This window comes from Dipteris shenzhenensis, chromosome 22 (genome assembly GCF_047967505.1).
Source record: "Dipteris shenzhenensis isolate YYH24624 ecotype China chromosome 22, Dip_SZ_1.0, whole genome shotgun sequence".
NCBI lineage: Eukaryota > Viridiplantae > Streptophyta > Polypodiopsida > Gleicheniales > Dipteridaceae > Dipteris > Dipteris shenzhenensis.
Window position 1 is genome coordinate 20,530,439 of NC_141617.1, and position 15,630 is coordinate 20,546,068.

Here is a 15,630-nt window from a genome sequence, read left to right on the forward strand (position 1 = left end):
ATCATCATCCCGAGGGAAGTCCTACTTCATGATGCTGATCTTGAGGGAAGGTGTTGAGAGACCATGCTCAACATCATGTGATTACATGTGCATAGCACGAACACATATAGAGTGCTATAAAGGAAAGGGTTAGATGCCCTAACCCTAACCCTAAATGGATTTGTATATATTCTACCTTTTTCAACTAAATCTGGTGTACAGTTAGTCATTTGTGGTGTGCTGTCTAGTTGTGCCCTCTCTCCTCATCTCCACTCTTCTCCTCTCCCCTCTTCATGTTTTGTCACTTCCTTCCTCCCTCCTCCTCCTCCTTCCTCTTCCTCCTTCCTCCCTCCTCCTCCTCCTCCTCCTCCTCCTTGTCCTCCCTCCTCCTCCCTCCTCCTCCCTCCTCCTAAACCCTTATCACTTGCATCCGCGAAGGAGACTAGCTCTCCACTCCTTAACCCTGGACTCCTCCTAAACCCTGAAAGCCTCTCTAAACCCTAGAACTCCTAGATAGCTCTCTCAACCCTGCCCCCTTTTTGAACCCTGCAATCCCCTTCTAAACCCTTGAACTCCCGTGGAGGCGAGAGCCTCCATCAATTGTTGTGATCAAGCCCTCTTTCTCACCCACGTGTGCATGAGATCTACATTCCATGCTTTAGCCTACACCTCTCGCCAGAATACGACTCGAGGACCTATGCTATACTTATGAACACCTTTGCTACACTTATGAGCACCTATGCTACAATGAGCAATGACACGACTATAGGTGACCAACACCCTCGGAACTTGCAATTGGGAGAAACAGTGACAACAATGACCTTGCTTCACAAGGTGGCACAATCACTAAGTCCCCATTTAGAGAAAATGTAAAGTAGCTCAGATAAATATTACAATAAAATTTTTCAATAACTTATAACAGGGAAAGAGAAAATGCGAGTAAAGGTCAATGAATATGGGGAAAGGTAGATGGATGAAAAGAGAGGAGAGAAAAGAGATGAAAGAGGGGATAGGCCATTAAATATGAGTGGGGACTTGGCTATTTTGGCAAGAGACCCTCATTTCACATGCTTTTAATAAAGGTGGTGTCATAGAAGCTAAATGACAAAATAACTCACTACCTCTCATGTAAGGCCAAAAACCTAATCCACACAAAGTGACAAAATCATTTAGTACCCTCACAAAATGACAAAAGCATAAACCTAAAACTCATTACAATGGCCTAAACTACCACTAATCCTAACACTAAACACCCATTAACATGCCATTAACATGGTCAACTTGACCAAATGAACTAACTTCTAAACAATGGGCCTCATTAGCAAAAAACTTCTCCATTCCTCCATCGACCCTTAGCAGGGGCAAAAAAAAGAAGCCTAGAGGTTGAGTGCCTTTCGAGCACCCTTAAGGGGTAATGACATGGTGGGAAAATTGGGAATATGGGAAAAAGTAATATTCTCCACCATTTCTAGACTTTCCTATGATATGGACATCTTTGCATGTCATAAGGAGGAGGCCCACATGCTTTGGGGGAAAGGTGGGAAATCACAATCAGCCACAGGATGAATTTCCCACCAAATTCCAAAAAAGCCCTTTTCAACATATGGGAAATACCGGCTCGTCCGCTAGCTCAAGCTGTAGCATCCTCTTGTGATAGCTTCACAAGGCCTAATGCAACTAGCCCATACAATAGGCCAAGTTTTGTATAAGGTCAATTCTTTTTTTGCGGGTCTGACCAACCTTTTAATAAAATATCGCTTTTTTGAGGGGGGGGGGACATATGGGAAATACAATTTCCCACAAAACCCCTCCCATGTCATAAGAAGAATTAAGGCATTTTGTAATTTATATCAAGGGACCTAACAAATTCCAACTAGTAGGGAATTTAACAAACAAGGTGAATGATATATCTATCATTCATTAGGCCTGCCTATGCGTGAGTGAAATGCCCAGAGAGAGCATAAAACGGGAGGCCCCAGGGTCAAAAGGAAGAGAGTGTACAAAGCAGAGTAAATGCGAATGGCCCAAAAGTCATAAGAGACGACCCCAAAGCATTAATACTCTCTGCCAATGTTGGGAGCAACCAATGGGAATTTCAAACACCCAAAATAGCAATGAATCCAGCCAACAAGTGCATCAACCACAAATTAACAAGGTGAACGACGTTCAAGTGGCCTGCCTTGAATCAGATGCGCGCTAAGGAAAAGAGAGAGAGAGAGAGAGAGAGAGAGAGAGAGAGAGAGAAAGAGAGAGAGAGAGAGAGGCTTGCCTTAAAATAGAAAGAGAGAGAAAGAGGGAGGAATAGGTGGAGATCACAAGGCAAGTGGACCAATAAACAATTCAAGAACAAGTGAATACATTCAAGAGGCCTGCCCTAGCAAACTGAAAGCTGAGAGAGAGAGAGAGAGAAGAAGAAGAAGCTTAGAGAGAGAGAGAAGAAAAAGAAGAAAGAAGACGAAGAGAGAGAGAAAGAGAGAGAAAGGGGGAGAAAATCATGGCCAAATTTTCAAAATTACTATAATCGTTTTAGCTTCCCACAAAGATCCCCATCGCTAAGGCCTAGCCTAGGGGCAGGCCAATAAAAACAAGGGGCGGGCACACACGTGCCTAGAGGAGTGCTCCCAAGTCCAAGTGGGGGAGTATAACTCGAGTGTGATCCTCTTTTAAAGGGCCTCTAAAATAGAAACTTTGTAGTAGCTAGAGCTATGCCCCTAAGGGGAAGTGCTAACAAAACAGAATTTTGCCCATGTTCAAGACTAAGCCTTCATTAAGGTGTCATTAACACCTACACGGGGCATAAATAATAACAATATTTTTTTTTTTCCATTTTGAAAACCACAACCTTCTCTCACTTCGTCAAGGTTGATTCTCGCAAGGCACACTCATACGAGCTGTTGTCGCAGAAACAATGTCGAGTTCCGATTCGGATTCTGAGGAGGAAACTTGGATCCCTTTCAGTAAGAGACCCGAGTGGGAAGACGTTGAGCCTGTCCCTCAAGACGATGGTCCCAATCCTGTGGTTCCTATTGCCTACACGAAAGAGTTTCAGGAAACGATGGACTACTTTCGAGCCATCCTGGCCAAGGACGAGCGAAGTGATCGTTCCTTGAAGCTTACCGAGGAAGTTATAAAACTCAATGCCGGTAACTACACCGTAAGTAGGTTCCTCGATCCCATTTGGAAATCTCTGCTTATGGAGCTGCTGTGTTTTCATCTCCTAAGTCTTTGAAATTTTCTTGCACCCATCGTTTAAGTTGTAGCTGCTACTTTTCAGGTTTGGCACTTCAGGAGGCTTGTTCTAGAAGCCTTATCTCATGACCTGCACGAGGAGCTAAAGTTCCTCGAAAAAGTAGCTGAGCCCAATTACAAGAACTATCAAATTTGGTAACTTCTCTGCTTTTGCCACGTATACCAACAAAATAATTGGGCGTTGCAAAGTCATTATGATAAATCAGGCCTTTATTAGCAGGCATCATCGGAGATGGACAGCTCAAAATTTAGGTTCTGCAGCGTTGAGCAATGAGCTACAATTTACAGAACAAGTTCTTTCTGATGACGCCAAAAACTACCATGCCTGGTCTCATCGACAGGTGAGGTCTTCTGTTTCATTATAGGGATTCTTTTGTGCATGGTTTGTATGATTGTACTTATTCTAGTCTTACAAAGGTATATATTCTTTTGTGCATGGTTTTGCGGCATTTGAATTGGTTTTGTTTAGATGCATCACTTGCGTGGGTCCGCACAAGTTGAAGTATCTTTAGGCATACATAAAAAACATTTTGACAAAGCTTGAAGGGGTGTGAAGAAGTTTATTTATAGGTCATAGCAGACGTATGATGGAAATGCCTCACTAGCAGGTTGGTATAATGGAATGTAAAGAAGTTATTTATGATTCGTCATGGCATACATATAATGGCTGGCAAGTTGGTATCACAAACATACCCTTTTGGGTTTTGCAGTGGGTACTTCAAGCTCTAGGAGGATGGGAAAGTGAATTGGAATTTTGTACTAAATTGTTACGAGAGGATATTTACAACAACTCGGCCTGGAATCAGGTATTCTGATATAGACAAAGGATGCTTTCTTTTGGAGCTCGTTGTGTCTTATGCACCATATAGGAGATAGTTGTAGAAGTTCGAACATCAGGACAGCAGCTTGTTCTGCCAAGCTCTTCTTTGGCCTTTTATTCACATGCGCGTGCGTGCGAGAGAGAGAGAGAGAGAGAGAGAGAGAGAGAGAGTCTCATATTTTTGTCTGCCTGCCTCACTATACGTACATACAATCACATATATGTGTGTATTTAATATGTGGGTGTGTGGAGGGGGTAAATTAGCTCCCCTGTCTGTTACACTAAGCTTCTCTCTTAGTAGCCTGTAGGACTATGTCTCTAAGGGGAAGCATGACTCATCTGTAATAAACTGAATTACATGTGTAGCATGTATGTGAATGATGATTATGAAGATCCTCATTGGGTGCAAATATTGTTGAAGGTTGGGAGCAGTCGTGGAGGGGAGGAGTGGAGAGAGCACCTTCTCTTTTTCAATGGAATAGGGGGCCGTTCTTGCTGGCTGAAGTATGGAAGCTTGAAGCTTTGCTGTAGATGCTGACCTGTGGCTGTCAGCTGAGGCGGAAGAATGGGGGTTTGGGTTGTAACAAACCCTTTGAAGCTCTGGGAAGTGATTCTAACATGAGCATTGATAGTTGTTTGGAGCTACTTTGTGACCAACTGCCGGGGTTGATTGTTTTCTAGTTTACCTTGATGAGATGGTCGTGGGACTTGATACCCCTGGGGAATAGTTGATTCTGGAGGCATTCGGTCCTACAGGTGATGCTCCTCTTGTATAGGTCCTTAAGGGATGACTGTGCTTGTTATGCCTATCATTATCGAGATTATCTCCCTTTGAATCCATCTACGCACCTCCATCGGATTTGCAAGCCCTTGATCGCTTTAGATCAAATTGCGAATAATAAAGCGCAAAATCCAATAACTGCCAAATAATAATATTCATGTTAAGCCCTTTGAAAGTATAATGCTTGTGCTGAAAGATATTATTCATGTTTGGATTACTTTTAGCTTGTTTCATCTCTTGATCACCTTGGTTGGCACTATGGATGTTTGAAATGGAAATTGGAATTGCCATTTCATAGAATCCACCAAAAACTGAGAACAGGGGATGCGCTATTGTTTTCATTTGCCACCTTTAGATGATGGCTCTAGCTTCTCATCTAGAGTATGTAAAATTGTCTTCCAAAGCTAAGGAGAAAAAGATGGTACATAATGTCCAGTACGAGGAACCCAATTGAGTTGTCGCACATGATATATAGCCATAAGCCAATCTTGTAAACAATTTATATTATCGGTGGGCAAATTCCATTATGTGAAAAGGGACAAAGGGCACTGGATTATTTTGGCCTCAAGGAACTATGTTTGTATATCCCTCTAATAGTGGACTTCCACTCATGTGACATCTCAGTTGGTATCCTCACACTCCTTTCCATTTGTCATTATCCAGTGTATCATCTGTATGCAAGGAGTCTATGACAAGGTGGTAAGAAGTGTGCCGTAGAGGCGTGTAAGGTACAAGACTTTAAACTTTAAAGACTCTTAAATTTTAGAGGCGCTAGTTAATTGTTTTATATTTTATTTTTCTAAGGGGGGAGTAGACTTAAAAACTATCACAGAGAATTTCAACACTCAGTACATGTTACAAGTCTGAATACGATTGAGAGCAACATGTGCTGCCCTTCGTCTTCACAAAAGGCTCTGGATCCTTTGACCACTGTTCTATGTTGGACGTGTACAATCATACCTGGATCAACGACTCCTATCCCGGGGCTATTGGGTGTAACCACCAATAACAATTGTCCTTTCACTAGATGAGCTGACTCTGATTTCAACTCTTCCTTCTTGGACTACTACTACTTTCTCTGATCCGCCTTCTTCCTGCAATTTCACACATGATACTGATCACGATTCACAACAATAGCACTTTCTCTTTTTCGTACTCTCATTGTCTAAAGTGTGGAATCATATGGTTTGGCAAGCCATATGTGACTGCCACATGTGCATAGCCAAAAGAGATATCCCATATACAAAGTGGGCGATCAACAGGAAGCCATATAATGACTTCGAGGATAGGAGGCCCATATCCATTTTGGGTGCCATTGAAAAGAACTGCATGTGGGAGCTGGTGCCAAGATCGGCCAAGTGGCAGGTGAACCAAGACAAAGCTAAGTACAAGTCGGATGGCACTCTTGACAAGTACAAGGCAAGATTGGTGGCCTAAGGATACTCACAAACAGAAGGGCTTGATTATGATGAGACCTTCACACTGACATTTCGCATGGAGACAATTCGGACAGTGATTGCAAGGGCTGCCCACTACAAGTGGCCCATCTATCAGATGGATTTGAAGTATGCTTTTTTCAATCGGGACTTGCAGGAAGTCTAGATGGGGCAGACATGTAGCAGGGAGAAAGACTTCCTCACTCTCTCTCCTACTACCTGCAACTAACTAAGAGAATAATGCACTCAAACACAAGTGGAAGCTATGAGGTGAGTGAGAGAATCTGAGAGGGAATATAAGGAGCCTCTGAAGTGGGAATTAAACTGAATAAATATCTATCCAATGGGGCTGAATACAACTAAGTACAGTATGAAGGGGCAAATCCCTCACTGTAGAAAGGAAAGGAAAAGTACTGTATGGAGGGAACTCCCTCACTGTAGAGCTGTGAACTGAGGTCGTCTCCCCTGGCACTGCTAATATCCAGCTGAACTGGACCGCCTTGTACATGCTGTGGTTGGGGCAGATCTGCTGCTTCCCAATCCTGGCCTGGTCCTGCTTCTGAAATACTGCAGCTGGCTGCTCAACTCTAGCCTGGAAGCAAATGAGAACTGGCCAACCAGGGGCTGGAATGAACCGACCAGACCCTTGGCCTGTCCTGACTGAGCTCGGTGGGTCTGTTGCAAGCACCGACAACCATGTGGCTGTTGACGTGGCACAGCTGTATAGTTCGCTGCTGCAAGTAAGACGTCTTCTGTGGCTGCGTTGATGTGGCTGCTGACGCAGCCTATGGGGCTGTTAACATGGCAGCCTAATTGTGGATGCCCATGACATCCCCTTCTGTTGATATTAGAACTAGCGTGTGGAGAAAGCCTCCTTATATGCTGAAAGGAGGTGGGGATAATTTGTGAAAAAATCCTCTTCAACCCATGTTGCCTCGTGGGAGCCCTTGTGCTTGAACTTAACTGCGTATAAGCGTCGATGATTGCTTGTACCCTTCTTGAACTGATGAAGTAAAATCTGCTCGAGCTTGACCACCTCTACCTCATCAACAATCTCGGGCTGCTCCACATCTGGAACCAGTGCGAGTGCCGGACCCATGCATGGCTTGAGCCACAACACATTGAAAACTGGATGCATGGTCCATGTCATAGTTAACTGCAACTTCATGGCCACGTCATTGACAACTTTAGGATTGGAAAGGAACAAAAGCTTTGATGTGAGAGCTTCAGGCACATCTCCCAATCTGCTTAAGTCGCCTATTCACGATCTGAAGGTAAAGCCACTGCCCTTCTTTGTAGCCACATCATGCCTATGGTTGTTGGCTTGCGTTTGGTAGGTCTCGGGTGCTTTGGCAATGCGGTCTTTCATGGACTCCATGATCTGCTCATAAGTCTCTCTGATGCTATCGGTCTCGTATACCTTCTTGGATGTCCTGGTAAGAAGGGACTTGAATTTGTTGCTAAAGGCTGCTTCATAGGAAGTCCTACCGACATTGGTGGAATGGGTGTCATATAGGGATCCCCTTAACCAATGGTAAATATTGCCCCCATCGGGACTGTGCATCTGCAACATAGCATTGCAGAATATTGAAGGATAATTGGTTGTAGACTTCTGCCTGGCCATCTGACTGCGAATGGAAGCTGCTGGAAAAGCTGAGCTTTATACCAAGGTTGTCGAACAAGGCTGTCCAAACTGAATGGTGAACTTAGAATCCCTATCTGATACAATGATACATGGCATACCACACATCGGATACCACCATCTGAGGAGAAGGCGAGCTGTATCTTGTGCATCAATGGTACCCTTGCATGGAATGAGCATGACAAATTTGCTGAACCTGTCCACAATGGTCAAATACATGGTATTCCTCGAACTAATGGTGGTGGAAGGTCTGTGACAAAATCCATGCCGATGTGTTCGAATGGCTGATCTGGAATCTCAAGGGGCTGAAGTTGTGAGAGTGCAGCAGAAGTTGAACAGAAAAGCGAGAGCATACACACGCGTACCAAACTGCAGAAATAGAGAGAGAGAGAGAGAGAGAGAGAGAGTCTGCAAGGGATCTCAGGGAAACGCCCACAACCACTAGGCAAAACCTCCACTAGATGAGATGAAAACAACAAGAGAGGGGGGGCCTATATATAGCCTCGCCCCCTCCCCTAGTCCGCTGGCTATAACAGGCTGACCAGTCTGCCTACAATGGGCTGACCCACTTGCTCCATGGACTGACCTCCCCTGCCATATAAGGGGCTGATCACCCTGCCATATAAGGGGCTGACAAGGCAGCCTAGGTGGCCGACCGGCAGGTCAGTCCACCTTTGTAAGCCACCCGCCTGCTGGGGTTTGGTAACCCGGCCAGCAAGTTGGGTCTGCTGCCCCAAATTGTGGCCTGACTGGCCCCCTATATAGGCCTAGCCAGGGCACCTACAAGGGCTGCCATCGCAGCATGCAAACAGGCCCCAGGGAGGCCCTGAACAGCCCCACCTATGACCCGCACAGATCTGCACAGATAAGCAGATCCCCAGGGCAGTGAATCAGCCCTGATCTGAGGCAACCTAATCAGCCCCGCCTATGTCCCGCACAGATCTGCACAGATAAGAAGACCCCAAGGGCAGTGAATCAGCCCTGATCTGAGGCAACCTGGTCCGAACTGATGCTCTCCCCGCTCCCCTCCTGGTACATGTGCAAGCCCTAGTTCAGCCTACAAACAGCCAGACCTTGTCTCCATAGGTGGCTGGATCCACCACAAGGGCCTGGCTAGCACCACAAGGGCCTGGCCATCCACATGCCCAGCTATCCACCCAACCCTATCCTACACTATCCTCACAAGGGGCGGGCACACCCACAACATAGGCCCTCACTTTCTACCCTACCCAAAGGCCCTCACTCTATTCAATGCCTGATGATTTGTCTGAACAATAAAATCTTGTCCATACAGAAAGTGCATGGATCACTACACATAGCACCTTATCAATGACCGTATACTTGGTTTCGGTCGGAATCAGCTTGCGTCCCTAAAATGCAACTGGATGACTGTTCTTCTCCAAGACTGCTCCTATGGCATAGTCATTGGCGTTGATCCGAATGTCAAAGGGCTGATCCCATTGGGCCAATGCAAGGCATGGAGCCATGGTAACAGCTTCCTTCAACCGAGTGAAGGCTGAAAGGGCTGTTTGAGTAAAGTGAATAGGCTGCTTCTTGGTCTTCACTCCCTATAAAAGATTGCTGATGGGTACCACAATCTTTGCCAATAATTGTTCATCGTCTTGGTGTCCCCCTGGTGCATCTTGAAGAACTAACTCTGCAGTTCATTACGTATTGAGGTTGTAGGTACTGCTCTTCCTTTGCCTCCCTAGTTGTGCGGTATTTGAGCTCCTGACTTCTTAAGCCTCATGATCATGCTCTTCTTTTGCCTCCTGAGCTGCTCTCTCGCACTCTTAGGCGGCCTGCTCATGATCATCCAACATCTCCTTGGAGCTGAAGCATGCATGCAAAAAGGCTCTCTGTCTGCTGTTTCTGCATGTGCATCATGGTCTGAATCGTGGCTACCATGGCGGAAATTGTCCTCGGGGCCTCTGTGGCCGGAGGTGCTGTGGGAAGCAACTTTTTACTCCACACTGTCACTAGCATCCATGGTGTCCTTTCTGGATCTTGTCTATACCATAAAACAGTGGCTGTTTTTGACTGAACGTCCCTATTTCAGGAAATAAATATGAAGCTAATACCAATGTAGCAGGGAGAAAGACTAACTCACTCTCTTTCCTACTAACTACTGATTGAACTGAGAGAATAATGCACTCAAACACAAGTGGAAGCAGTGAGATGAGTGAGAGAATCTGAGGAGACATATAAGGGGCCTCCGAAGAGCGAAATAAACTGAATAAGTGTCTGCCCAATAGGGCTGAATACAACTGTAGAAAACTCAAAGAATAAGTACTGTAGAAAACTGAAAGAATAAGTACTGTATGAAGGGGCAAATCCCTCACTGTACAAAGGAAAGGAAAAGTACTGTATGGAGGGAACTTCCTGATTGTAGAGCAGTGAACTGAGGGTTTTTCTGATGCAGATGTTGGTACTGTTAATATTCGGCTGAACCGGGTCCTGTAGATGCCGTGGATGGGGCAGATCTGCTGCTCCCTGATCCTGGCCTGGTCCTCAAAATAGGAGGACCCTCTTCCCCGATGACGGTCTAGGGGGTGCCCTGGGGTACTCCCCAGGCTTTCGACAATTGTCTGGTGGTGATGTGGCCAACGCCTAGCCAACTGCAGGAGTGCACAGTGAGGACTGCACAAATTTGAGAGGGAAAAGCTCGTAACCACTGGTTGTGAGTTGTTGAGGAGAAGACCACCTCCCCACCTTCTGACAGCAACCTGCAGAGGGGCTGTAGCATCATGGGCTATCCATATAGGCTATAGCCCATGGTATGGGAATGACTTCTTATGCATCCCATTGAGGCCCTCTTCACGCAGGAGCATACACAGGCAACAGCAACCTTCCTCTTCTCTTGGTCTTCTGTCAGCGACTGTGTTTGTACCCAACACATGCTGGAGGTTTTGTGCTCATCCTTGAGCTACTGTTTTCCCACTTCAGTGGATGAATAGACTAAGTATTTTTAGAAGTTCTCCCCACTGTTTTACTCCTGCATATATGTGTTACTGTAGGTTCATTTAGAGCGCACTGTTCAGTGTGTTTTGGAGAGATTTCATGTTCGTTTCTATAGTATACAGGTGCTATAGTGAGCTCTGGCCCTCTGACAGGAAGCCACGATGGCAGTGGCAAAAGACTGGCGGGAGCTGCAGATCATCGGCAGTCAGCATTGGTGACAAAGATGGCGTGTGTGCGTCGGCCAGAGAAGCTGGCAGTAGCAGCAGAAGTCAGAAGGCACGCTACAAGATAGCAGCAACAGCTGCATGTGAATTGTGGCAGCTCGCGGTACAACACAGATAGATGATATACGTATAAAACCTTCACCACAGTAGGCCACTAGTTGTTTGCCTGGTAGAGCTAAGTATGGCACTCCTTTTCGCACTCACTGCTCCCATTGTTTTAGAGCTCTCTTCAAAACAACTTTGTGACTTCAGTAGCTGCTCATGGTTGAGCCCTTCTGCTCCCTCTTAAGCACTCACTTGTGCTCTCCTATATGCTGTAGGTCTGCACCCAGTTCTGTAGAGTGAACCCTAGAGCGGCCAACCAGATCCATAGACTAGCCAACCATCCAGTCCGCCAGCCGACCAGACCAGGGCCGATTGGCCCTCCTTATGATAGACTGCAGACCAGGGCAGCATTTGTTGCCCATAAAAGGCCCTCTATTCAGGTGCCTTATATAACAGAATCTTATTCAAGAGGTCGTGGACAGCTGCTAGGTGGCCCTAAATTTCATCTAGAGTGTGAAAAGTAATAGCAACTTTTATGTGGAAGGATAGTGTGTCAAAGGCGAACACATTGGAGCAAACGGTGAAGGAAATGGCCTTTGGATGGAGTTATGACCAATTTCGAAATTCAGGCTGATGGCGGTTTTGTTCTTTGAGGGAACAAGAGATCAAGGTGGATGAAGCAAGAAGATTGACGAGCTCAAGCTCGCAACAAGCAAGAATGAACAAGAAAGTAGGTAAACCTATATTTCTAAACAATTGAGAAAGCTAGAAAAGTTAAAAAGGCTTTAAAGGTTAGTTTAATATGTTAATTCAAACATGTATTCTAATGTACAAAATTGGGATTAAAAAATGATAATTTAATCAAATAGTTTTTATTCTTCTTTTAAGAAATTTCCTCTATGATCCCTCTACCCAAGCACACATTAATGATACTGTGGGCCTATGATATGTAATGCATTAGCAGACATGCAAATCTCACCTTGTGAAGTTTTAGTCCATGTTGGGGCTTGTTCATATTGCAATAAATTTCTTCCATCTTAATTTGTACTATTGGATATATTCTAGTCTTACAAAGGTATATATATAAAATTCTTCTATCAAAGTGGTGGTTGTCCTATCAACTATCTTTCAAGAGTGAAGATGAGCAATTCAGCACTCTAAATTGCAGATTATTTCTGGTTGGTACTCAGCAAGCACAATGTGGAATTGCCATAGTCTGCACCTACTACCTAGTCATCAATATTGAGAAATGTCTTTTTTTACTCCGGGAGATGATCGGCCAGACGAGTTTCTCTAGCCAGCAAATTACAAATTATCTATGATTCCACGTGCTGTGGTAACTTTCTTTTAGTTTGGGCGATGTTAAATGGAAAGCATATAGGAGAGGGGAGGATAACCGCACTTTGCAGAAGTTGCAGAAATGGGAAGGACTGCAATGGGTAAGAGAAGAGGAAACAGGGAAAAGAAAACTAGGTAGCAATTGGCCGTAATTTTTGTGACTGGAAAAGGGAAATATTAGATTGAGTTAGGCGTTGAGGCCGTGTGCAAGCTCCAAAACATGTTGCATTTTACTACCACCAAGAGAGGAAAATGCAGACATATTTGCACTGTTTCTATGTCCCGTTTTTTTTCTGAGTTTGAGATTTTTGTGCTTATCTGTAGCTGCATTCTGATGGGAAATATATGTAGTGTTTTGTGGCCTGTTACTTGTATTGAGCTTCTCATTTTTTGGTAAACCGTATTTTCATCTATTAAATGCCAAGTGTGTCATGAGAGAAATGAACTTGGAATCTTAAGTTTTTGGTGATTTGGCTTGGTTGCAGCGTTATTTTGTTTGCAAGAATAGTCCTCTGCATGGAGGGATACACATGATGCGTGAGTCCGAACTTAAGTATTGTATAGATGCAATATCTGTTGACCCTGCAAATGAGAGTCCATGGAGATACCTCAGAGGACTCTTCAAAGGTGAAAATGAGGAATTTGTTAAAAGTAAGGTGGTGGAAAATGTTTGTTTGCAAGAATTGACAAAGAACAAAGACTCTGTTTTTGCTCTTGATCTCCTATTGGACCTTTTATGTTTAGGTTATGAACCTCCTAGTAGTGTCGTGCCCTTGCTTGGTTTGGGTGAAGATACATGTAACCCTTTTGAACTAGCTCGCTTTGTGTGCATGCGCTTAAAAGAGGTTGATTCAATGAGGGCTCTCTATTGGGATTGGCGTCAAGCCTCACTCCCTACCAACAAAATCTTAGATTATGTTGAGTAGTTGTATTGACTCCTTTAGATATATTTGTTTACCATAGCTCCTTGAGGCACTATGAATATAACCTCATTAAAAATGTCCAATGCTAAATGAAGAACGCAAACAGGCATCTTTTGTTATGTGTGTCATTGTTGTTAGTTTAAAGTAAGCAGACTGGAAGTGTAGAAGCAAGGAGGTTTTGCAGCTATAGAGACAGGGAAGGCACATAGTTTTCTTCCATGATGATTTCATCTTTTTGAAGAAGCTCTTTTGATGTTATAAATATGATGTCTTGGTAGCAAAATTTGTATGATGTTTATATTTTGAGATGTGTATAATTCATCCTTGTGAAGGAGCTCTTTTGATGTTATAAATGTCTTGGTAGTAAAATTTGTATGCATGGCTTTTAATCTATTCAGTGTTTATATTTTGAGAAATATGAATGTAACAAAGTTTAATTCATCTCGAGAAAGAAGAGACACGTTGAATGTTCTATCAGCTATTGTGGAAAGCAAGCTAGCAAGTACATGGCATGTTTTTAAAGACAAATCTCTACACCATCATTTAATCTTGAAATTCTTTAAGTCTTAATGTTGTCATTTTTAAATCAATATTGGGGAGCCATCTATGTGTAAAAAATTGTTTGTTTTTGCTTTTAGGATAGCAAGTCAATGTGTAGCCTTTGCAGACTAGCATTATCATGAAGTTTGGCAATGTTTTAAAGTTGTGCAGGTAGGAGATACGTGTACAATCATGAACTTCAGTAAATTGATAAAAAATGTTCTAGTAAACTAGGGTATGTCATTGATTATATATAAGAATGCAAGAGTGTTGAAATGTGCTAGATGTTTAAACCTTGTTGGCATATTTTGAAATGACGAATGCTTAGGTTTGCATAAGGTAACAAGTTGAGCTTTTACATAACATGGAATTTTACGGCGCCATAAAAGCATGAGACTTATGAAATTTCATCCCATTCTTTTGATGTCATGTTGAAACACATCTAAGCATAGTCCCCAAGATTCAATTGGCTATCTTTGTCTATCCATTATACTATGGTGAAAACTTGTACCATACTACAATTCTAATTGAGATTTATACTACAATGTCTTTCAAAAATAATGTATCAAACATTATAATCCAAGAAAACCCACGATGTCTTACATCTTTGAAAAACAAATAATCATGTTTAAGGACATTTTTTGTCTTGTGGATAGGATTAAAGTGAGCCATTTTCCTTTATTGATTAAACACAACCACGATGCTATAATTTTGCTCCTTGTTTTTTGGCAAAGACTACTGTGAAATATATATCATGAGATTGAAATGGAAGCCTTATGTAAGCATTGAATTGGCATGAAGTGATGTTCAAGATACTATATTGTATGGAGAACTTTGAAGGTGCAGTGTTAAGCATTCTTGATGTGCCTTGGGTAGATTTCATCCTTGCATGTTATCAAATGAGAAGATGACAAAATTGCCTATATACACTTACAAAACAACCAAGGGAGCTAAACTATAGCAAAAGACTTAAGTGTTCTATTGTCAAACATTTTAGCATTGCATGTAGATATCTACATAGTCAGTTCATGATGAAATTTTTGGTTAGGGCGGTGACTACCACGCTAGATTGGTACCTAAGAGTCTCCTTTCTTCTGCTACATAGCCAGCAATGCCGACAGGTTTCAGGTCAGTCTTAGGGTTTGATAGCCCACTAGAGCTCCTCATTAGGAATCCCTCTGGAGAAGCTTTGAAAACCCTCAAAAATAGAAAAATCACTATGTTCGTCTGGTTTTCTATTCATGGATGGATTGTAGTGAACTTGTGGAGGTCGAAGTTTTGATCAACTCCTACTTGCCCTTGTTGCTTTTCTATTGAGGAGTCCATTTGACATTGTTTATGAGACTGTAGATAGGTGACATTAATCTAGAAGGGGATAGCTAGACTTTTTGAGTACTTTTGTTCCTTGTTTCTTCTTCAAGACTTGGGGCTCGATGGCATGGATCTCAATTTGGGGGACTCAACTTTTTATGAGATGCATAGCTCCTCTTAGGCTCTTTCGATTCAATGACATTTAGTTGAGTCTTACTTTGAAGATTGTTGAGGTGTAATTGTGTAAATGTGAACAATATTGTGTGAAGGTGACACCCTTTACCATTTACTATTTTAAAGATGGTTTGTCCATTTGAAGGTTTGTAGCAAAAAGTTCTAGGAATGTTGATCCAAGGGTGGTAGTCAAAAATAAAATTTCTT

At 43.2% G+C, this 15,630-nt stretch overlaps 1 protein-coding gene across 6 annotated transcripts; it reads left to right on the forward strand.

Moving 5' to 3' along the window:
* Positions 1-2,765: 2,765 nt before the first annotated feature.
* FTA (farnesyltransferase A) lies at positions 2,766-13,515 on the forward strand. Of its 6 annotated transcripts, none has more exons than XM_087393444.1 (5): positions 2,766-3,133; positions 3,254-3,363; positions 3,446-3,569; positions 3,939-4,034; positions 12,961-13,515. In XM_087393444.1, exons 1-5 carry the CDS (start codon positions 2,888-2,890, stop codon positions 13,399-13,401), a joined length of 1,017 nt encoding a protein of 338 aa, XP_087249570.1. In that variant the 5' UTR covers positions 2,766-2,887; the 3' UTR covers positions 13,402-13,515. The 6 variants fall into 6 exon arrangements, with proteins under 6 accessions (XP_087249570.1, XP_087249571.1, XP_087249574.1 ...); XM_087393445.1 differs by having other exon boundaries at positions 3,449-3,569; XM_087393448.1 differs by lacking the exon at positions 12,961-13,515 and adding an exon at positions 12,306-12,661.
* The last annotated feature ends 2,115 nt before the right edge of the window (positions 13,516-15,630 follow it).